General features: G+C 43.8%; 1 protein-coding gene across 3 annotated transcripts in view; it reads left to right on the forward strand.

The window, feature by feature from the left end:
• The window catches only part of cntn4 (contactin 4), a 344,140-nt gene that overhangs the window by 98,356 nt on the left and 221,281 nt on the right, over window positions 1-24,503 (forward strand). For all 3 annotated transcript variants that reach the window (XM_037535160.1, XM_017711697.2, XM_017711698.2), the window contains exon 3: window positions 15,137-15,269. In XM_037535160.1, coding sequence (XP_037391057.1) covers window positions 15,137-15,269 — 133 coding nt within the window. The remainder of the gene's footprint in view (window positions 1-15,136; window positions 15,270-24,503) is intronic.

The raw sequence follows: 24,503 nt of genomic DNA on the forward strand, positions 1-24,503 counted from the left end.
CTTTTCTTTTGTAATAATGTTAGCTGTTGGACCGAGACGTCGAGCTGATCAACACACATGCGTGAGCTGGAAACAGGAGGTGCTCTCTTGCAGCGGCGAACAGACACCGTGTCCCGAAGGGCGCGCCGCACCTGCTGTAGAATAATTGCGCTGGCTCTGTCATTTAACTTCCCTCCAAAGATCTTAGCTTTAATTAAAACTTCGCCGTGCTACTCTCTCTCTCGGCGGCCTTAAATAATGGGGCAGGATCGCTCCTCTGGAAGTTTCCACGCTGCGCCCTCGACTCTGCTGAATTACTGCTGTGTTTTGGGCGCACGGTTGGGGGTTGCCAAGGAACATAGCCTGATGCAAGCATTGTCGAATGTGTCTCATGCTAAATATGAATGTACTGAATTGACTGTGTGTGTGTGTAGGTGTGTGTGTGTAGGGGTGCGTGTGTGTGTGTTAGGGCTGCCAACTGGGATCAGGAAAGAAAATGTTTATTTGTCAAAAAGTAGAATGTTCAATGCATTGTTTTTCAAGTGCAGTGCAGTAAATGCCATTATAGGACAATGTTACGTACCCTTAATCCACTAAATCGCACTGCGTTGTAATGCAGTGGTTGCCATTCCACCTCAAAGTCCTCAGAAGTTGCTATTTATGACTTCAGAGGTGGTGACTCTGACTTTGTGTTCTAAGTGGTTTTGGATGGGAGCAAGATGGAAAATACTGGAAATAGGGCGGAAAGATTCATCGCTTTTATATCGAAATTACAATTTTGTGCAATTTTCAAATCACAAAAGCGGCCTAGATTACATATAAATACAGCCTACATGATCAAATAATAATCAAATACAGTGTTAAGAGGGCAAATGTGGCCTAATAACACCGAGCTTGTGAACTGATGAGTTATATAGATGAGTTAGACCAATCAGAGGCAACCAAACCTCCATGTGTTGTGACATCACAACCACAACTTGCTGGCAGTTTCGCAAACTTAATTCAGGGGTCAAACCTCAAGGCAGAAAAAGAGGATATTCTGCACTTCTTGGCCAAAATAAAGATTGAACCTCATACTATGGTGGTCCGGAGAGGCCGTGAGCTGTTGTTGATAACAATTTTCTCATCTTGAGATCACAAGATAATTAACTTGTTATCTCAAGATAGCAAATTTGTTATCTTGAGATTACAAGATAATTAAATGATCAATCCAGACAATTATACCTACCCCATGGCCTCTCTGGACTTCTATATTATAGCTTATATATAATAGCCACGATTCAAATGGCAGCTGCAATTTTAGTAAGAAAAATCGCGATTAGATATTTTCCCCAAATCGTTCGGCCCTAACTGGAAATACATATTTCGTTTATTTTTGTTTTTCTCTCATCTCATTGTTTTTGCTCATGTTGTGCTAGTAGATGAGTGCTGTTAATGTCCAGTTAGAAGCATCACATAACATGCTTATTTTTGTATTTTAGCGTGTGGATGATTTTAAGCTGCAGTGGAAATGAGTGGCTGCTGCATAACTGAAGTACAACCAGCTAACAGACCAGCCGTCTGCCTGTTTTTTGCTGACACAACTCATCGAAAAAATCTGTTTCCCACTAGTAAATACAGCACTGTTGTGCCGTTCATGTGTTTTCCGATACATTTCTGACAGTTTGAAGGCAGCGTTAGCCTGGAAGTGTGAGATAGTTGTCTAGGAAGCTTCAAAGGTTTATTCCATTAAGCCCTTCTGTCCAGTTATCTTGCACCCCAAGCCGGTGAAACAGCGGGCAGCCATGTGAATTAATATGCGCATGCAGTGAGCTGAGTGTGTAGACAGTCTCCTACTAGCTTAGACACCTGCAGTGTGTAGCATCACTTAGCCAAATAGCTAAACCAGCAGGAATATGCAGGACTGGGAGGGTTGCTTTAAAAGTATATTTCAGTTTGATTGCTACAGCAATCCTGGCCGGCAGTGCAAGACAGCACAACTGGCCTCACTCTGTCTGGGTGGGTAGGATGGGCCCCCTTATCACTCAGCACGATGCTGGTCAGAGCAGGCGTCTGTTAGCTGACGTAACAGAACAGGGTCCTGCTTATTACAGCACTAAGTGTAGCTGTCCAGGGTAAATGTTGAAGTCTTTGATTGCCTCATCATTTCTGGAACTGTTTTCGCTTTGCGGCAAATTTTACAGCTAAGTTCGATTTGAATGGGCGGGGCTAAACTTTGGCAGCTAAATAGGTGGATATATGTAAACGTGTTGGTTTTAGTGACATCACAAAAACTCTGAATGCAAAACAGGCCGCTATTGCAGCTTAGTTTCCATATATGGGACCAGATGGGCTGAAGAGTGAAAGATTCGTTTAATGCACGTTTTGCTCACTATAGGACGGTTTGTAGAAGCCTCTACATCGGCGTGTTGTTACATACGTCAGCGAAGACTGCGTGCAGGCGTGTAAACGTGCAAACTTGAGAGCGTCTGCTTTAGCAGTCACTTTGGTTTTGGGTGGATAAACAGCACAATAATGCAAAACTTGTCATTTTCTTGCACTGTTCACACCACCACAATAATAATAATAACAACAAAAACAATAATAATAAATTGTATTTATAAAGCACCTTTCATGCTGGTGGCAGCTCAAAGTGCTTTGCAAACAGGTGATAAAGCGTAGCCTCTTAAGCTCCTTGAGACCACCGGTGGTTCCAAAACGCTCTTGGTCATGTTCTTCATAACGTTCATATTCCATAAGCTCCATTCAGAAGCTGGGCGTCGTGTGAGGCTGTAGCTCTTCTCTCCAGTCTAATAGACGGTGATGTCATTTTAAACCCTTATAATAAAAGAAGCTGAACTTTGTTTTTCTACTGAAAGTCGACCCGTTTTTCCCCAAATCTGGGCTCTAAACTATAAACAGACGGCGTCTCTTCAGTGATCTGCTCTGGAAACATCACTTTTAGAGAACAACACAAAGAGCGTCGGAGATTTTTGGACTTTAGCAGTAAATCGTAAGCATGTAGTGATGTGTGGAGATCATAAAACACACTTTCTGTTCATTTGAGGAGCTTTTACAAAAAAAATAAAATAAAATAAAAATGTGCATTTATTTCATGCAGTTACTGAATAATTTGCCAGTTTGGTCTTGTCAATTCAGATGGGCAAACCAGAATATACCCGGGAGAATATTGTGATGACCAGCTTATGCAGGTGTTGCCGTATGAGCACTGAGTCTAAAACACTTCTACCTTGTCTCATAGCTACACCTGCCCAGGTGTGACACATTTTCCTGAGTAGTAAAACAAGCCATACGTTAAACCTGACAATATATTGGCTTCCGTTTTATTCATGATGCTGTGCAGCCACGGCACGAGTCACGCTTAGCGCCTTCGTTTTTAATCGGGAAGCTCCGCGGCTCGCGTAAATGTCAGCAATGTCATTATATCAGCCTGATATTTTTCCCCTTTCAGATCCCCTGTAGTTTTCTCCAGGTTCACGGCTGAGGCCACTGTGCAGGCTAGAGAGAGATTCTCCACCTTGGACACAGAAACGGTAGGCTGTCATATCACTGAGGGAATTAGTGTGAGCGGCGCGGGCCGCGCGGCTGTGGGCACGAGAACCAAACAAGCCCAATTACAGCAGCCGAGGCTTTTCTGGAGCCACCATCCAGAGCTAGCAGTGAGCCGCTCGCGCATCCGACCACTTTCCTTTCTGCCTCTCCACCTCAGACAGCAGCCTTGATGCTGAAAAAGCCTCCCTGCTTGTTTGCCGACACCGAGACGCCGGAAGGAGCAGCACATACAGAGGAACTTATGAAGGGATTCACACGTCTCACCTGCTGAAAGCTTGTAAAGTGTCTCATGGAATATATTTGCATGCTGTTCTCCAATACCGTCAGTAACCGCAGCAACATCTGTTTATCAGGGAGAGGCGAATCAATCACACGGATTACAAACAGATATCTTTGGGCGCTCACTTTAAAACCCTACACGTCAATTAATCATCTATTTTTTTGTGCAGTTAACTGTGATTTATTGCGTTTGCTCAGATTTGTGCCTAAAGGAAACTTTTTGGCTTTTAAAGCCGTGCGTTTTGCTGTAGATGTGTGAGTGGATCAGATAAGCTCCATCAGAATGTATTTACAGTAACACTGTTTTCATACAAGCAGAGTTAAATGACGTTTTGTTGATTTTATTAGTGAAAATAAGTTTACACATCCTCTACAGAGAACATAATTACTTACGTTTAACACACTGGGGAAAAAAAAACTAAATCCAAAAATATATTTTAAAAAAACTATAAATATTTTATTAGAAATATACAGAGTGATTCAAAAAGATTCATCCGAATTCAACACATCATATTTTTACAACCGTGAGGCGCTGAGGAACCAATCACAGTCCAACTGTAAGAGGGGGTCATAGAGGTTCTGACCGGCTCCTTCAGTCTGAGAGGAGATGAGACCCCTGAGCAGAGCGTTCTGCGTTCTCCAGGTCAATAAGAGTGAATCCGTCAGAACTGTGCAGCGGGATTTTCATCAGCAGTGAAGCTCCAGCAGCTCAGAGCGTTCGGCGCTGGTTCCACAGCACTGGATGATCTCCGAAATCCCACTGAAAGAGCCGTGAGAGCGGCGACGCCCGACACGCTCAGTCCAGTATGGGATGAGTTTGACTGTGGTGTTGATGTCGTCCGTCCAGCTGGAGGAGGTTCAGTGAGACCTTGTACAGTTACATAATAAATTTCATGCTCATTTAAACCGTTTACAGTTCACTGCTCTGATGTATAACGATTTTCAAGAGAAATCAGTCATTCTGAAATCAGACGAGTCTTTCTGAATCACCCTCTCTTATATAAATGTAAAACAATATTGAAAATAATGGAACTTTTCCACAGGCCAAAAACATGTTTTATATTTTACACCAATATATTACATTTATGAAATAAATGGATGCATTCTCTTAAATCCAACAAACATGTCAGTTGTCCAGGGGTACACAAACCTTTACATATATACAGTCAATGGATTCAACTTCTCAACAGTAATGCTGAGGAAGGTGCTGAACGTAAGGCTTTAAAGGCCATTTCAACAGATTCTGTTATAGTAACATACAGCTGGGCTTCAGCCTGCACTACTAGGGATGGTTTGAAGGGTAAAAAACATGCAGTAACAGCTTTAAAGAAGTCACTGGCCATAATCATTTATCTCCTTGTTCGTTTGTTTATGTCGACGTGCTAATAATGACATAACTGTGTCATTTATCACATAAGTAATTTGTTGTATTTGCATTTGATTTACATTCCGTTTTGACAGGTTTGAGTCTGCGTCGTATTAAAATCGTAATAAAATATCTTTTCTTGCACGAGTAAATGTGCCAAATTGTGGAATGCAATGAAAGTTTAGAACTTTAACCTACAAGTGTGAAATTATTCATAGAAAATGACCACATACTTTTATCAATAAAGGTTAAAGTCATGTACGCTTATAGGCTCTACAGTAAGTCCGGCAAGGCCATTATGATGTGCTTTTAAATCAGGAGTACATTGCTTTCTCAGCAGGATTACTTCATAAAGTTTTCTACCATATTCTTGTGAATTTAATTATTAAGTGTGTTGGCAGTGATGGAGGTTACAGCAATTCTCATATAGGGGGAATTACAGCATTTCTGATGGTTTTGCCCTTTGCTCTGTGAAAAATAACGGATGACCTTCCACAGTGTGGTAATCAATAGTGTAGAAGTCCCATTGTTCATTAACAGAGAGTTGGGACAATGCCATGCACAAATAGCAGTTTTCTCTCTGCTGCGCAAGGTGGTTAGTCTGGGAGCACAATGGGAGGGTACAGTGCAGAATCATCATGTAGAGGGAACAGGACGAGTCTTCGAATCTGATGCTATTATTACAAATAATATTACGGATCAGCAGCGTCAGCGGGACCAGACGTGATGTTACTTCAGTCTTCAGATGAGCCAGAGCACCACATTTTCTGTCGTCTAGCGATACCGTCTGTCGGAATGTTTTAACACCAGTTCCAGGCATTGAAGATCAACAGTGAGGGCTGATATCTTACTCCTCAAATCCAAAACTCAAACTCTGGACTAAGGAATCAAAAGCTAATCAAATAAACAAACGTCGCTCAGCTCCGCCCTCTAAAGGCGTCATTAACAACCATCAAATAAACAAACGTCGCTCAGCTCCGCCCTCTAAAGGCGTCATTAACAACCATCAAATAAACGAACGCCGCTCAGCTCCGCCCTCTAAAGACGTCATTAACAACCATCAAATAAACGAACGCCGCTCAGCTCCGCCCTCTAAAGGCGTCATTAACAACCATCAAATAAACGAACGCCGCTCAGCTCCGCCCTCTAAAGACGTCATTAACAACCATCAAATAAACAAACGCCGCTCAGCTCCGCCCCCTAAAGACGTCATTAACAACCATCAAATAAACGAACGCCGCTCAGCTCCGCCCTCTAAAGACGTCAACAACCATCAAATAAACAAACGCCGCTCAGCTCCGCCCTCTAAAGACGTCATTAACAACCATCAAATAAACAAACGCCGCTCAGCGCCGCCCTCTAAAGGCGTCATTAACAACCATCAAATAAACAAACGCCGCTCAGCTCCGCCCCCTAAAGACGTCAACAACCATCAAATAAACAAACGCCGCTCAGCTCCGCCCTCTAAAGACGTCATTAAGAACCATCAAATAAACAAACGCCGCTCAGCTCCGCCCTCTAAAGACGTCATTAACAACCATCAAATAAACAAACGCCGCTCAGCTCCGCCCTCTAAAGACGTCATTAACAACCATCAAATAAACAAATGCCGCTTAGCTCCGCCCTCTAAAGGCGTCATTAACAACCATAAAATAAACAAACGCCGCTCAGCTCCGCCCTCTAAAGGCGTCAACAACCATCAAATAAACAAACGCCGCTCAGCTCCGCCCTCTAAAGGTGTCATTAACAACCATCAAATAAACAAACGCCGCTCAGCTCCGCCCTCTAAAGACGTCATTAACAACCATCAAATAAACAGACGCCGCTCAGCTCCGCCCTCTAAAGACGTCATTAACAACCATTAAATAAACAAACGCCGCTCAGCTCCGCCCTCTAAAGACGTCTTTAACAACCATCAAATAAACAAACGCCGCTCAGCTCCGCCCTCTAAAGACGTCATTAACAACCATCAAATAAACAAACGCCGCTCAGCTCCGCCCTCTAAAGGCGTCATTAACAACCATCAAATAAACAAACCCCGCTCAGCTCCGCCCCCTAAAGACGTCAACAACCATCAAATAAACAAACGTCGCTCAGCTCCGCCCTCTAAAGACGTCATTAACAACCATCAAATAAACAAACGCCGCTCAGCTCCGCCCTCTAAAGGCGTCATTAATAACCATCAAATAAACAAACGCCGCTCAGCTCCACCCTCTAAAGACGTCATTAAGAACCATCAAATAAACAAACGCCGCTCAGCTCCGCCCTCTAAAGACGTCATTAACAACCATCAAATAAACATACGCCGCTCAGCTCCGCCCTCTAAAGGCGTCAACAACCATCAAATAAACAAACGCCGCTCAGCTCCGCCCTCTAAAGGTGTCATTAACAACCATCAAATAAACAAACGCCGCTCAGCTCCGCCCTCTAAAGACGTCATTAACAACCATCAAATAAACAAACGCCGCTCAGCTCCGCCCTCTAAAGACGTCATTAACAACCATTAAATAAACAAACGCCGCTCAGCTCCGCCCTCTAAAGACGTCTTTAACAACCATCAAATAAACAAACGCCGCTCAGCTCCGCCCTCTAAAGACGTCATTAACAACCATCAAATAAACAAACGCCGCTCAGCTCCGCCCTCTAAAGACGTCATTAACAACCATCAAATAAACAAACGCCGCTCAGCTCCGCCCTCTAAAGACGTCATTAACAACCATCAAATAAACAAACGCCGCTCAGCTCCGCCCTCTAAAGACGTCATTAACAACCATCAAATAAACAAACGCCGCTCAGCTCCGCCCTCTAAAGGCGTCATTAACAACCATCAAATAAACAAACGCCGCTCAGCTCCGCCCTCTAAAGGAGTTATTAACAACCATCAAATAAACAAACGCCGCTCAGCTCCGCCCTCTAAAGGCGTCATTAACAACCATCAAATAAACAAACGCCGCTCAGCTCCGCCCTCTAAAGACGTCATTAACAACCATCAAATAAACGAACGCCGCTCAGCTCCGCCCTCTAAAGACGTCAACAACCATCAAATAAACAAACGCCGCTCAGCTCCGCCCTCTAAAGACGTCATTAACAACCATCAAATAAACAAACGCCGCTCAGCGCCGCCCTCTAAAGGCGTCATTAACAACCATCAAATAAACAAACGCCGCTCAGCTCCGCCCCCTAAAGACGTCAACAACCATCAAATAAACAAACGCCGCTCAGCTCCGCCCTCTAAAGACGTCATTAAGAACCATCAAATAAACAAACGCCGCTCAGCTCCGCCCTCTAAAGACGTCATTAACAACCATCAAATAAACAAACGCCGCTCAGCTCCGCCCTCTAAAGACGTCATTAACAACCATCAAATAAACAAATGCCGCTTAGCTCCGCCCTCTAAAGGCGTCATTAACAACCATAAAATAAACAAACGCCGCTCAGCTCCGCCCTCTAAAGGCGTCAACAACCATCAAATAAACATACGCCGCTCAGCTCCGCCCTCTAAAGGTGTCATTAACAACCATCAAATAAACAAACGCCGCTCAGCTCCGCCCTCTAAAGACGTCATTAACAACCATCAAATAAACAGACGCCGCTCAGCTCCGCCCTCTAAAGACGTCATTAACAACCATTAAATAAACAAACGCCGCTCAGCTCCGCCCTCTAAAGACGTCTTTAACAACCATCAAATAAACAAACGCCGCTCAGCTCCGCCCTCTAAAGACGTCATTAACAACCATCAAATAAACAAACGCCGCTCAGCTCCGCCCTCTAAAGGCGTCATTAACAACCATCAAATAAACAAACCCCGCTCAGCTCCGCCCCCTAAAGACGTCAACAACCATCAAATAAACAAACGTCGCTCAGCTCCGCCCTCTAAAGACGTCATTAACAACCATCAAATAAACAAACGCCGCTCAGCTCCGCCCTCTAAAGGCGTCATTAATAACCATCAAATAAACAAACGCCGCTCAGCTCCACCCTCTAAAGACGTCATTAAGAACCATCAAATAAACAAACGCCGCTCAGCTCCGCCCTCTAAAGACGTCATTAACAACCATCAAATAAACATACGCCGCTCAGCTCCGCCCTCTAAAGGCGTCAACAACCATCAAATAAACAAACGCCGCTCAGCTCCGCCCTCTAAAGGTGTCATTAACAACCATCAAATAAACAAACGCCGCTCAGCTCCGCCCTCTAAAGACGTCTTTAACAACCATCAAATAAACAAACGCCGCTCAGCTCCGCCCTCTAAAGACGTCATTAACAACCATTAAATAAACAAACGCCGCTCAGCTCCGCCCTCTAAAGACGTCTTTAACAACCATCAAATAAACAAACGCCGCTCAGCTCCGCCCTCTAAAGACGTCATTAACAACCATCAAATAAACAAACGCCGCTCAGCTCCGCCCTCTAAAGACGTCATTAACAACCATCAAATAAACAAACGCCGCTCAGCTCCGCCCTCTAAAGACGTCATTAACAACCATCAAATAAACAAACGCCGCTCAGCTCCGCCCTCTAAAGACGTCATTAACAACCATCAAATAAACAAACGCCGCTCAGCTCCGCCCTCTAAAGGCGTCATTAACAACCATCAAATAAACAAACGCCGCTCAGCTCCGCCCTCTAAAGGAGTTATTAACAACCATCAAATAAACAAACGCCGCTCAGCTCCGCCCTCTAAAGGCGTCATTAACAACCATCAAATAAACAAACGCCGCTCAGCTCCGCCCTCTAAAGACGTCATTAACAACCATCAAATAAACAAACGCCGCTCAGCTCCGCCCTCTAAAGACGTCATTAACAACCATTAAATAAACAAACGCCTCTCAGCTCCGCCCTCTAAAGACGTCATTAACAACCATCAAATAAACAAATGCCCCTCAGTGCCGCCCTCTAAAGACGTCATTAACAACCATCAAATAAACAAACGTCGCTCAGCTCCGCCCTCTAAAGACGTCATTAACAACCATCAAATAAACAAACGCCGCTCAGCTCCGCCCTCTAAAGACGTCATTAACAACCATCAAATAAACAAACGCCGCTCAGCTCCGCCCTCTAAAGACGTCATTAACAACCATCAAATAAACAAACGCCGCTCAGCTCCGCCCTCTAAAGACGTCATTAACAACCATCAAATAAACAAACGGCGCTCAGCTCCGCCCCCTAAAGACGTCATTAACAACCATCAAATAAACAAACGTCGCTCAGCTCCGCCCTCTAAAGACGTCATTAACAACCATCAAATAAAGAAACGCCGCTCAGCTCCGCCCCCTAACGACGTCATTAACAACCATCAAATAGACAAACGTCGCTCAGCTCCGCCCCTAAAGACGTCATTAACAACCATCAAATAGACAAACGCCGCTCAGCTCCGCCCTCTAAAGATGTCATTAACAACCATCAAATAAACAAACGCCGCTCAGCTCCGCCCTCTAAAGGCGTCATTAACAACCATCAAATAAAGAAACGCCGCTCAGCTCCGCCCTCTAAAGACGTCATTAACAACCATCAAATAAACAAACGCCGCTCAGCTCCGCCCTCTAAAGACGTCATTAACAACCATCAAATAAACAAACGCCGCTCAGCTCCGCCCTCTAAAGGTGTCATTAACAAACATCAAATAAACAAACGCCGCTCAGCTCCGCCCTCTAAAGACATCATTAACAACCATCAAATAAACAAACGTCGCTCAGCTCCGCCCTCTAAAGACGTCATTAACAACCATCAAATAAACAAACGCCGCTCAGCTCCGCCCTCTAAAGACGTCATTAACAACCATCAAATAAACAAACGTCGCTCAGCTCCGCCCTCTAAAGACGTCATTAACAACCATCAAATAAACAAACGTCGCTCAGCTCCGCCCTCTAAAGGTGTCATTAACAAACATCAAATAAACAAACGTCGCTCAGCTCCGCCCTCTAAAGACGTCATTAACAACCATCAAATAAACAAACGCCGCTCAGCTCCGCCCTCTAAAGACGTCATTAACAACCATCAAATAAACAAACGCCGCTCAGCTCCGCCCTCTAAAGACGTCATTAACAACCATCAAATAAACAAACACCGCTCAGCTCCGCCCTCTAGAGGTTATATGACTAAATATCAAATAAACAATCATCACTCATTGCCGCCCTCTAGAGGTTATGTTACTAAACATCATATAAACAAATGTCGCTCACCACCGCCCTCTAAAGGTAAAGGTGCCGTAGTATTTAGAAGATCAAAATTACTTTGTCCTGTTGTTCGTGTGTTTTCTGCTTTTTTATGTACAAATTTGCCTCAAACCAACCAATGCAAATGCACCCAGTTCACCTTGTTTGTTGAGATGAGTATATGATTGTGAAATCTGACAAATGTGGAATATAATCAGGCAATTAGGTGTAATTATTATGAGAGGTGCAGGTTCACCTTGTATCTACATTCATTAACCACTTTATCATAAACACTTACCGTAAAGGTGCACTCTGTATGTTTACAGTGACAGACTGTAGCCCATCTGTTGCTGCACAGTTCCTCCGCCGCCCTCTACTCCATTCATCTGTGGAGGGGATCGCAGTAGGACCACCACTGACCACACATTATTTTCTCTCATAGACTATTCTCGGCACAGCACTTGCATGTTAGTGGATGTTGTGCTGGTATAGGATCTGATAGCTCATGAGCTGATCAAAAAGTTGTTATCTCCAGGAATCAGTTGATGTTATAAATCTGCTGGAATTCTACAAATCCGTGATTGCAGCGTGAATTAAAATTCCCCCACAGAAAATAGTTGCTTCCTAGCTGGTGGATGAAATACCAAACAAAACAACATTATCAGCATCATCAGCACCCCATGAGAGGGCATCTTCAAATAAAACAGTGAGATTGGATTAATCACAGATACTGGTAATCCCTCAGATTTTAATCTGATTTCAGGGAGTTCGGATTAGGGGCTCGTCCTTTGCCAAAGGATGCAATAAACCAGCTGTGCCTCCAGCACAGATTATGTATTATGAAGCAAATAATCATTTTAAACAGTCATAAAATTGTATCTGTGAGCTGGATGCCGCTCTAAGCCTACAAACTACTCAAATATTAATAAAATTTTTTCATTGAACTTAAAGGACAAAAGCTTAAAAGCACTTTTAAGGTGTTCCAAGACAGTTTGACTGAATTACACTGAAATGCCTACCCATCCAGAGAGAGCGAGGCCAGTTTTGCTCTCTTGGACTCCCAGCCTTGGACGGCTGTGGCATCACCAGGGATCGAACTCACAGTCACCTGATGATAGGGCCTACGCTTAGACGGTTGCACCACTCGGGAGCCTGCTCTCGAACTTTGTGCCATCATATAACTTGCTCACTGCTTTCAGGTCCTACTTCGAATATTCATGAGACGTGAGTCATATGTTGGAGATGAAAGTACCTTTTAGCATCAGTATTATCCCTAGACTGCACTAACGAAGGACATGTGGCTTACATGCAGCTTGCACCGAGAAACAGCTTGTGGAACAACAGCACTGATTTCCACTGCCAGGCTTTATTTATTTATTTGTTTATTTTAATATGCTGTTGCTCATTTAACCAATGCGCTGAATAAACACAAATGGCTAGAGTGATTTTTTTGAGGGCTCCTATTACTTACTTCCTGCCCAATATTGCACCAAGGCCTCCTGCTGGTAAAAAGCTTTTGCTCTTTCTGTGTGGAACTCAGATCAGCTGCGCCAGTTCTGGGGGTTGGACTGGCAATGATCAGCCCCCGCTGCTGGAGAGCTAGCCAGCTGACCTTTAGAGCATTTCACACGGCTTCAAAACTGGTCTCAAAGTCAGTCCGGACTTGCTTTGCATGTTGGATTTGCACCAGTTGAATGCAGCTCCCATTTGGTTTTGCTTAAAATGACCCTGACGAAGTTCTACAAAGTCACAGAGAACCAGTCGTGCGGAAAATGCTTAAATTATTACAGTGCAAACAAACTTTTTCAGAGGGGTTTGAGGCAAAATGTTCCGTTCTAGATCAACTTAGTGGTCCACAGTGGTGGCGAATGCTGCCGGACATCACCGACGTCTGTTTTTCAGCTGTTTAAAGAATGTTTTGGCCTGAAACTCATTTTTAAAATCTTTCTATTGGGGAGAGACACACCTGATCAGGCATAACACTCTGACCGCCTCCTCGTTTCTACACTCATTGTCCAGTTTATCAGCTCCACTTACTGTATAGCTGCACTCTGTAGTTCTACAGTTACAGACTGTAGACCATCTGTTTCTCTGAGACTCTGTTACCCTGTTCTTCAGTGGTCAGGACCCCCATGGACCCTCACAGAGCACGTACTATTTGGGTGGTGGGTCATACTCAGCACTGCAGTAACACTGACGTGGTGGTGGTGTGTTAGTGTGTGTTGTGCTGGTGCGAGTGGATGAGACACAGCAGTGCTGCTGGAGTTTTTAAACACTGTGTCCACTCACTGTCCACTCTATTAGACACTCCTACCTTGTCGTCCACCTTGTAGATGTGAAGTCAGAGACGACAGCTCATCTGCTGCTGCACAGTTTGTGTTGGTCATCCTCTAGTCCTTCATCAGTGGTCACAGGACGCTGTTGGCTGGATATTTTTGGTTGGTGGACTATTCTCAGTCCAGCAGCGACACTGAGGTGTTTAAAACCTCCAGCAGCGCTGCTGTGTCTGATCCACTTGTGCAGGCAAAACAATTACGAAAAAAACTTTGTTGCATTACGTCCAGCTCTGCGCATCCTGCATTTTTCATTTTCCATGCATTAACCTCTTAAAATCTCAGGCTTATTATATATTAATGCTTATTATTCTGTAATTACAGACACTTCAATGCAAACTAGCTGAGCTGTTCTTAGGTTATAATAAAACTTTGGGCCTATTAAGGACTTGACACTCATGATTCAACTTGTTTATGGTCATCTGATAAGTGGACACCAGTAAGTTCCACGAGGGGCCAATAAATCTGGTTTATTTTCCCCGAATTCTGTAAAAAAAAACAAATGTGATCGTATGAACGTGGTTTCCTATCACTGTATAAAAGATGAACGAGCTCATTCAGAACACAGATCAGATACCAAACTGCTTCCCACTGATTTCTTTAACCAGATTAATGATAAAATGCATCTGAGGTGCGGCTTGTATTCCTATTCATGTGTCAGAGAGGAACTTTGTGAGTAAAAATCGACCAGTTTTCGGCTTCGTTAGAGGACGTTGCTTACATATCAGATACAGACAACAGCACCGAGGCGTTGTTATTAATGGAGATTGAACGGTTGAAATAGCCACGTGTTTGGGCTTTGATCATGAATCTGACATTCGGTAAATAAGACGAGTTCACCGCTTTTACATTCATGGGTGACCCTTTTTATTTGGAGTGTCATCAGCTTGAAGATCGCACACTTTGACTGCATACACCTTACTTAGAACCACAACGTTGTTCATGCCAGCAGCAGCTCGTGTAGACACAGCAGCTCGTGTGCAGTGAAAGCCTTTACATCAGCACCCCCCCCCCCTCCCCCCAGCTGTGGTGGAGGCTTCTCTTCGGCGTGTCATTTCAGACAGAGGACTCAAACCGCAATCAAGAGCGGCAAACCGCAGCTCTAATTGCCCACACGTTCGCTGATCCTACAGCATCCGCTAAAAAGGTACCGCAAATTGACAACAGGCAGATGTCAGTGCATCCCCTAAATGTTGTTCAGTACGAATCAGCCGCGATCCTATTACCATCTAAATAGCTTCTGAAGCTGCGTCTCCGTCCCCCAACGATCCTCCTGACGCGACCGTGATGGCGGCAAGCGGAATTAATTGATATGTTTTGTCTCCTTGTGGTTTCCTCTCTCTAATGGTTTACTAGTGTTGGTCCACTCAACACCAATTACTGATTGCTTGTCTTGTGAGCAGGTTGGCTGTGTGCATGTAAGTTTGCTGAGCCTCTCAATCTCTCTCTCTCTCTCTCTCTCTCTCTCGCAGTGGACGACGTCCCGCAGGGTCCTGTGTTCACCAAGCAGCCGGGCAGCATTGTTTTCCCAGTGGACTCCATGGAGAAGAGCCGAGAAGTAGTGTTCAGCTGTGAAGCACAAGGGCAGCCCCCACCTTTTTACAGGTGAGCCATTCAGCATGTCGGGCCAATCATGCACCGTTTACCAGTGGTGGACAGTAACTAAGTAACTGTAATTTGTTACTGTACTTAAGTAGTTTTTTTTTCGTGTATCTGTACTTTACTTAAGTATTTCCGTTCTGGGCGACTTTTTCCTTTCACTCCACTACATTTCAGAGTCTAATATCCGACTTTTTCCTCCTACATTTTGAGAAATCTGTCGTTCCTTTTGGTTTCTGTGCATATAAAAACGTAACATGTCAAAAACGAAAGAAGCGCAAAGCCAGAGCACCAATCAGGGCCCAGCGGTCACTTTGTTTAGAGCTGGTTTTGACCTGTTGGTCATACCGACCCAGTGCAGCACGCGGTTCAACGTCAGCGCAGCAGCGTAAAACTTTGGGAGAGTCTGTTCAACATAAATGATGAACTAACCTAACTTTGTGTAAATAGAGCACAATATAGAAATATGTCCACATATGCAGTCGAGACTGACGCGGCTTTTTTCTGAATTTCTACAAACACCATTTCATTTTATAGTAAATGAGTTTGGGCTGGTTTATGTTTATGAACAGACGCCTACAGATCAACATAGTAAAGGAGCTCATCTGTGATCCTGAGTTTAAAGCCAGTTTTTATTCAACTTAAACTTGGAACTAAGTTGTAAATAAATCTGAAACTGAAACTTTGCTTGTGTGTAAAAAGTGATTTCAGAGCCACTCGGTTCTCCCTGATGGAAACTGTTTACCTTCAGTGTTTTGTGCTTCTGATCATTTTAATAGACGTCAGCGTCACTAATTAATGACGTTCTATTAAAAGACTGGTTTACCAAGAGAGACGCTGGAGGATTTTCACCTGAAATGAGTTCATGAAGCCAGTCTGGTTATAAAAATGATAACAGGACCAGATCAGAGCCAGAATTACTCTTTTAGTACTTTTACTTTATACTTAAGTACATTTGAAGGTAAATACTTTAGTACTTTTACTCAAGTGGAGGTCTAAAGGGAGGAACTTCTACTTTTACTGGAGGAATATTTTACCTTGGGGGTCTCGACTTTAACTCAGGTACATGATTTGTGTACTTCATCCACCACTGCTGTTTACCTTCTGAGCAGATGATGAAGAAGTCGAACTCGAATGGAAGACAGGAGGTCTATGTTAGGTTCGCAGAATCGCAGACCAACGCGGATGAAAGACAAAGTTGATTAAATGAAATTAAATCCACATTTGTCAAAAAGGGGCAAATCATACACAAAGTCAAAGTCAAGGCAAAGGTCACAAAAAACACGGGTCCAACAAACACTGGCAAAGGTGCAGTAAAGGCTAGGCAGACGTCAGGGGTCAATACACGCTACCTGATCTCCCAGTTTCCTCCATAGGAGTCTCCGAATGCGTGACAGTCCAAAGCAGGGTCCTCAAACCCGCGAGACAGCTTCATACGGCCTGTCATATATTTACAGTTAGACTGATGATTAGAATTTAAAATAATTTAAAAATTGAGCGAACCAAATGATCCATTATCCACTGATTCCACTGAGAATGGAGGATTGACCGTTCTAACATTTCTCGCATTATAATAGTCCTGCTATTAAAGGGCTCGTATTAATGATCAATTTTCATACTTTTCTATCATTTTTACTTTTTATTTATTATTTTTTGCACAATTCAATAACCCCAATAATCCGTTCATTGTGACGAACAGATATGGTCCAAAAATAATGATTTTCCCTCTCCTGTAAAGTTCATTTTGGGCACACAAGGCTTTGCTCTGACAGCACCAGTATGTGGAGGCTAATGCGTTTATGTATATACACTATATGGATAAAAACATTGGGACCCTTACACATCACACCTAAAGGAGCTTTTCTGAATCCCATTCTAAATTCATAGGCATTCATTTGGAGTTTCTCCCCTTTGCAGCTCTAACAGCTTCCACTCTTCTGGGAAGCTTTACACAAGATTTTGGAGAGGGTCTAATGGGAATTTGTGTCCATTAATCCAGAAGAGCGTTTATGAGGTCAGAAACTGATGTTGGACGAAAAGGCCTGGCTCTCAATCTCCGTTCTAGTTCATCCCAAATGTGTGTCATGGGGTTGAGGTCAGGGCTCTGTGAGGGCCTGGTCAAGTTCTTCCACATCGACCTCACCTAGCCCTGACTTTGTGGAGCTGCTTTTCTGTTGCAGGAACAGAAAAGGTTCTTCACCAAACTGTTCCCACAAAGTTGGAATTATACAATCATCCAAAATGTCTTGGTGAAGCATTAAGATTTCCCTTCACTGGAACTAAGGGTTCTAGACCAACCCCTGAAAAACAGCCCCATATCATTATCCCTCCTCCGCCAAACTTTACAGTTGGGACAGTGCAGTCAGGCAGGTAACGTTCTCCTGGCATTCACCAAACCTAGACTCGTCCCTCAGACTGACAGATAGAGAAGCGAATTAGCCCCACCCACTCATGCTAAAGTTAGGACTGCTTTCTGAATTGTGCACAGCCAATTAGAAGAGAGCTCATGCATATATCAGTCTTAAAGGCACAGTAACAAAAATATTAATTTAAAGCATCGTTCTAAGGTTGGGAAGTGATCAGGAAACTGCTATTATATAAAAGAATGCAAATGTTATAAGGAAACCTCAAAGAAAAACAATCAAATGTAAGTTTAATTAATCTAACCGAACATTTAAAATATTGTGGCATCGGCACAGAAGATGATGATACGGGAAACAAAACGCTTCAAACAAGTGCTCTTTTATTGAACCTGACAACAGAGGAGACCAGCCCTTCATCAATATAGAACAGCCAAGAAGCCAGCAGGTCACCTCTTACCACACATTCCATGCTAGTGGTAGATACACAGCCCCAATAGACCCCCAGTCTGGCACAGAATGGCACTCATATATACATCTTTAAGCTAAATACAGCAACATATTTATACATTTAAGTTTCTATTACTGTGAGTCTGGTGGTCTTGTGATGCTGTGCATTTTGCCACTTTGTATGGCCACACCTCCTGAGGGTCCATGGCCAATAAAGGCTTGCTACAGTATGCATTGAGTGCTATGTATTTATTCTACTACTATTACTACCACTATTATTATTACTATTATTATTATTAGTAGTAGTAGTAGTAGTAATAGTAGTAGTAGTAGCAGTAGTAATAGCAGCAGTAGTAGTAATAGTAGTAGTAATAATAGTAGTAGTAGTAGTTTTAGTAGTAATAATAGTAATAGTAGTAGTAATAGTAGTAATAGTAATAGTAGTAGTTATAGTAGTAGTAGTAGTAGTAGTGGTAGTATTAATAATAGTACTAGTAGTAGTGATTGTGGTTTGTCATGACAAAAGAATTGCTACTATATACTGACTAAAATGTGCTCTTACGAAGTTTTTCCTGACCTCTGTTGCCTTTGTCTTGATCGTTGGGCCTTGGACCTGGATTTTCTGTGGAGCTGACCTGTGACAGTCCCTGCACTCCATAAATAAACTTTGACTTTGACGTTGACCTACATATTCCCCCCATATTCGGGGATTTTTTATATTTAATTTTTTTCATTTTTTACATTTTTTAATGTGCCTCCCTTAGAGAAGACCACCTGGCCATTGGAAATTGTGTTTGAGACCCGTGCTTTTTAATGCACAAGCATCAGCATGTATTCCTCCCATTAATTTGAAGGAAAGGAAAGTCTCTGCAACTTCAGAGGAAAACACTTAAAAGTTCTAGGTTCATCATTTTGTCAGGACGTTGATTTTGTTTAAAAAAAAAAAAATCACACTTTTTGTCACTTTTTAAAATTATGTAATCAAATTACACACATCCTTTTGGTATCAGGGACCAACTGTGCTGGTTTTAAGCATAAAAGGAAATAAATTAGGTAATTAAGGAACTAAATGATGTTTGAAGAATTCTCCTGATTACTTTTCTCCACAAGACGAGCCAAGCGAGCACGAGCTCCTGTAGATGTGCAGCTCTTCAGCGCTTTGCAAGAAACACTGCTTCGATAGAAACGCGGCTTTGACCACATGCTTCATTAGTTTATCAATAGCCAAGTATGTTCTGCCTGAGCCAAGTGCCTGGTACGGATCAATTCGGTTCTCCTCGCTGCTGCAGCTGAGGTGTGCTTTGGCCAGACAGGTCCATTTACTCCCCCACCCCGGATCGAGCTAGCCTAATGGACGAGCTAATCAGCTGTTTCCTGTTTCCTGTCAACTTGGCTGAATCATCTGGCCTCGCGGTGGATGTCTTCCTCCGGGCAGCTCCGAACTCCATCACTTTCAGAAGTCATTACGCTGCTAACCGCTGCGCTATGCCTGCCGCACTCATTAGAGTGCCGTTAGCCGTTTAGCTGTAGAAGCTAAACCACACGTCCCCTGCTTCCTTCTGCAGATACTTTAAGTTCAGAAAGCCCTGAAGGTAAATCAGACCTGTGTTTCCCAGCTTTTGCACAAAGACAGCTGGTGCGTGGGAGATTTTTAGATGTGTGCATGTTACTCACAGGGATTCGAGGTGGCCGTCTCCCGTCTCCGCTGCCAGATGGTTCTGTAACTCCACGTAATGTCTGTTTGAACACGATCACATGAAGCATGTGCTGAGTAAATGAAGTGGCCCAGCTGCAAGGTGCTGATTACATTCAATCATACCATAATATGTGTTGCCTTCAGCCACGTTCGCAGAACATCGCAGCAAGATTTCCAGCAATGCGAGCGACTTCTCATTAACAACCTATTAGGGTCTTCCTCTGGAGGGGTACGTTTACAGTGCCTGCACAATGTGTGCTTCTCACGTGGACCTACAGTAGTGTGCAAAGTTAGAGAGCATCCTTCGTTTCCACTCAAGTCCAGTTAATACAGCCGAGTACAAGTCATTAATTCTTTAGGAGATGTTTATGAGGAGATTAGATATGAGATAATTACATATGGAAGAGAAAAATCAAGGGAGTCCAGACCTCAACATCACTGAATGTGTTTGATTGCTTCAGAAAATCATCAACCAACTTCTAAGACTGAACATTGGAGGTGTGGAAACTGAAAAAAAACCTGAAAAGAATGGAAGCTGAAATAAAGATGGGAATATTTTTCGGTCTCTGGAGCTTCGGCAGTAATTAACATTGAATATTCAAAGCTTTGCACCGCTCTTGGGGAGTCGGGGGGTGTTGACTAGTGGAGCTGAGAAAGTCATTTAGAAAATCTGCATCTGCCATCCATGTTGAAAGCACATCCAAAGGTTCCTCCGTTGTCAGTTCCGTGTCTCCAGGCTCGCCTCTTTCCTCACAGCACAGCTCTGCTCCATCTACCAGGCCCACAGGCCTCTCTTGGCTGCAGGCTAGTGGGTAATAGTGGGGCACTGTTTGCAGCCGCCCTGGGAATTCATGCTGTCTACTACCTTGTTAGTGTTGTATAAATGGTATATATCTACACGTTTTAAGAGTCCAATTAAAATGTACAAATATGGTATTGTACTAAGAATGTGCTGACAAAATATACTGTGGCATCACTGCACTGCGCTGTGAATAGTTCAGTGTTTTAAAAGGGAGAAATGTTAATGCTGGGCTGTTTCAGGTTCCAGGACTTTTATGATGAAGAGTGTGAATATGGGTGCAGTGGTGGGTTTTCGGAGTAGAACAGAAGGCTTTGTTTTTAGCTGTTAGCACGGGAGAGGCTGTGTTTCTTCTCACTGTATTTGGCACTGTTTTCAGCTGTTATGGACTGCAACCTTGAGTCACCCTCTCACAGATTGTTAAGGGGGCATGGGAGTTTGCCAACGCAGTCTACATGTGTTTTGTGGACTTGGAGAAGGCTTACAAAAGTGTTCCCTGAGATATCTTGTGGGATGTCCTCTGGGAGTATGGGGTGCCGGGGCTACTACTCCAGGCCATCCAATCTCTGTACTCCTAGAGTGAGAGCTGTGTTCGTATACTCGGCATTAAGTCAGACATTCAGTGTTAGTGTTGGACCCCGCCAGGGTTGTGCCCTGTCTCCACACCTGTTCATGATATTCGTGGACAGGGTGTTAAGGCGTAGCCAAGGTCAGGAGGGCATTATGTGTGGAGGCCGGAGGGTGGCGTCTCTCCTATTTGCAGATGATGATGTTCTTTTGGCTGAATCACATGGATGCCTTCAGCACTCACTGGAGCGGTTTGCAGCTGAGTGTGAAGCGGTTGGTATGTGGATCAGCAGCTCCAAATCTGAGTCTTAGCCTGGAAAAGGATGGCATGCCCACTTCAGGTAAGGGGAAAGGACCTGCCCCAGGTGGAGGAGTTTAAATATCTCAGGGTCTTGTTCATGAGTGATGGGAAGAGGGATGGTGAGATCGGCCGCAGGCTGGGACAGGCGGCAGCAGTAATGCAGTCACTGTACCGGACTGTAGTGGTGAAGAGGGAGCTGAGCCATAAGGCGAAGCTCTCTGTTTACCGGTCGGTCTACATCCCGACCCTCACCTGTGGTCATGAGCTGTGGGTAATGACCCGAAAGAATGAGATCGTGAATACATGCGACAGAAATTAGCTTTCTTTGCAGGGTGGTGGGCTACACTCTACTTGAAAGGGTGAGGAGCTCGGAAGAGAGCTGCTACTCCTCCAAATTGGTAGGAGCCAGCTGAGGTGGTTCGGGCGTCTGATCCTGATTGCCCCCTGGATGCCTCCCAGGGTTGTCCTAGGACCTGCTGGATGGATTATATCTCCAAGTTGGCCTGGGAGCAGCTTGGGGTCCCTAGGAATGAGCTGGAGGAAGTTGCGGGGGACAGGGTCATCTGGGATTCTCTGCTCTCCCAACTGCTACTGCGACCCTATCTGGACTAAGCGGTTAACGATGATGATGATGATAATGATAATAAATCATAATATTTAAAAAGTATAAAAGAAACACCATGTTTAAAGCTAAACAAAATGTTCTTGGTGTAATGTTTTAATTTTGGTGTTGATGTCTGAGAACACCAGGAGCTTTCTTGGTTGATGTGTCCATCTCCTTTTCCCAGTGAGGTTCTTCTTGACAGCTGCACATCCTTTCAGACCCACAGCGCTGAGTCATCTACTCACAGTGGAAACATGGACAGAAACACCTGTGGATGTTTTCAGATCTGAAGCATTTTGATTTTCTCTCTCTCAAAGATAAAAGCTTTAAGTGCTGTTTATCTGATGGGGCATTTCTGGTGTCTACCAGGTGGTTGTTATGAGCTTAATTTTCTCAGTAGCTTTTAACTCCAATTTAAGAAAATCCTGTTTTATAATTTATTATTATTTATTAATTTATTATAACTGTCAGTGGGATTATAACAAAGTGGAAGCAATTGGGAACGACAGCAACTCAGCCACGAAGTAGTTGGCCACATAAAATGACAGAGCGGGGTCAGCGGATGCTGAGGGGCATAGAGGTCACCGACTTTCTGCAGAGTCAATCACTACAGACCTCCAAACTTCATGTGGCCTTCAGATCAGCTCAAGAACAGCGTAGAGAGCTTCATGGAATGGGTTTCCATGGCCAAGCAGCTGCATCCAAGCCTTACATCACCAAGCGCAATGCAAAGCGTGGAATGCAGTGGTGTAAAGCGCCACCACTGGACTCTAGAGCAGTGGAGACGTGTTCTCTGGAGTGACCAATCATGCTTCTCCATCTGACAATCTGATGGACAAGTTTGGGTTTGGCGGTTGCCAGGAGAATGGTGCTTGTCTGTGCTTGTCTAAAGTTCGGTGGAGGGGGGATCATGGTGTGGGGTTGCATATCAGGAGTTGGGTTCGGCCCCTTAGTTCTAGTGAAAGGAACTTTGTGGGAACAGTTTGGGGGCGGCCCCTTCCTGTTCCACCATGACTGCGCACCAGTGAACAAAGGAGGTCCATAAAGACATTGATGAGCCAGTTTGGTGTGGAAGAACTTGACTGGCCTGCACAGAGTCCTGACCTCAACCCCATAGAACACCTTTGGGATGAATTAAAGCAGAGACTGTGAGCCAGGCCTTCTCGTCCAACATCAGTGTCTGACCTCACAAATGTGCTTCTGGAAGAACGGTCAAAAATTCCCATAAACACTCCTAACTCTTGTGGAAAGCCTTCCCAGAAGAGTTGAAGCTGTTATAGCTGCAAAGGGTGAGCCAACATCATATTAAACCCTGTGGATTAAGAATGGGATGTCACTCAACTTTATATATGTGTGAAGGCAGATGAGCAAATACTTTTGGAAATATAGTGTGTCAAGGTGAGAACACCTTGTATCTTCATTTTTGACCTTTTTAGTTTTTGAAGTAATTTGAAAATTCCTGCTTTGCATTGTAAATTTTATAATGAATGAAAAAAATGCTTTGGCATGGTGTTTTTGGGATGGTACTCATCATTCTTCGTCCTCCAAACACAGAAAGTGGAATTAAGACCAAAAAGTTCTATTTTGGTCTCATCTGAACACAGAACTTTCTCCCATGACTCCTCTGGATCATCCAAATGGTCATGGGCAAACTTAAGACGGGCCTGGACGTGTGCTGATTTAAGCAGGGGAACCTTCCGTGCCATGCATGACTTTAAACTATGACGTCTTAGTGTATTACCCACAGTAACCTTGGAAACAGTGGTGCCAGCTCTCTTCAGGTCATTGACCAGCTCCTCCCGTGTAGTTCTGGGCTGATTCCTCACCTTTCTTAGGATCATTGATACGCCACAAGGTGAGATCTTGCATGGAGCCCCAGTCCGAGGGAGATTGACAGTCGTGTTTAGCTTCTTCCATTTTCTAATAATTGCTCCAGCAGTTGATCTTTTTTCACCAAGCTGCTTGGCAATTGCCCAGTAGCCCTTTCCAGCCTTGTGGAGGTCTACGATTTTGTCTCTGGTGTCTTTGGGCAGCTCTTTGGTCTTAGCCATGTTAGTACTTGGAGTCTTACCGATTGTGTGGGGTGGACAGGTGCCTTTATGCAGCTAACGACCTCAAACAGGTGCTTCTACTTTAGAATAATAAGTGGAGTGGAGGTGGACTTTTTAGAGGTAGACTAACAGGTCTGTGAGGGCCAGAATTTTTGCTGATTGACAGGTGTTCAAATACTTATTTGCAGCAGTAACACACAAATAAATGATTAAAAAAATCATACATTGTGATTTCCGGATTTTTTTTTTTAGATTATGTCTCTCACAGTGGACATGCACCTAAGATGAAAATTTCAGACCCCTCCATGATTTCTAAGTGGGAGAACTTGCAAAGTCGCAGGGTGTTCAAATACTTATTTTCCTCACTGTATATGCACACACAATAGGCCCATTTCAGCAGTTCTACTAAATA

Source organism: Pygocentrus nattereri, chromosome 26 (genome assembly GCF_015220715.1).
Source record: "Pygocentrus nattereri isolate fPygNat1 chromosome 26, fPygNat1.pri, whole genome shotgun sequence".
Classification (NCBI taxonomy): domain Eukaryota; kingdom Metazoa; phylum Chordata; class Actinopteri; order Characiformes; family Serrasalmidae; genus Pygocentrus; species Pygocentrus nattereri.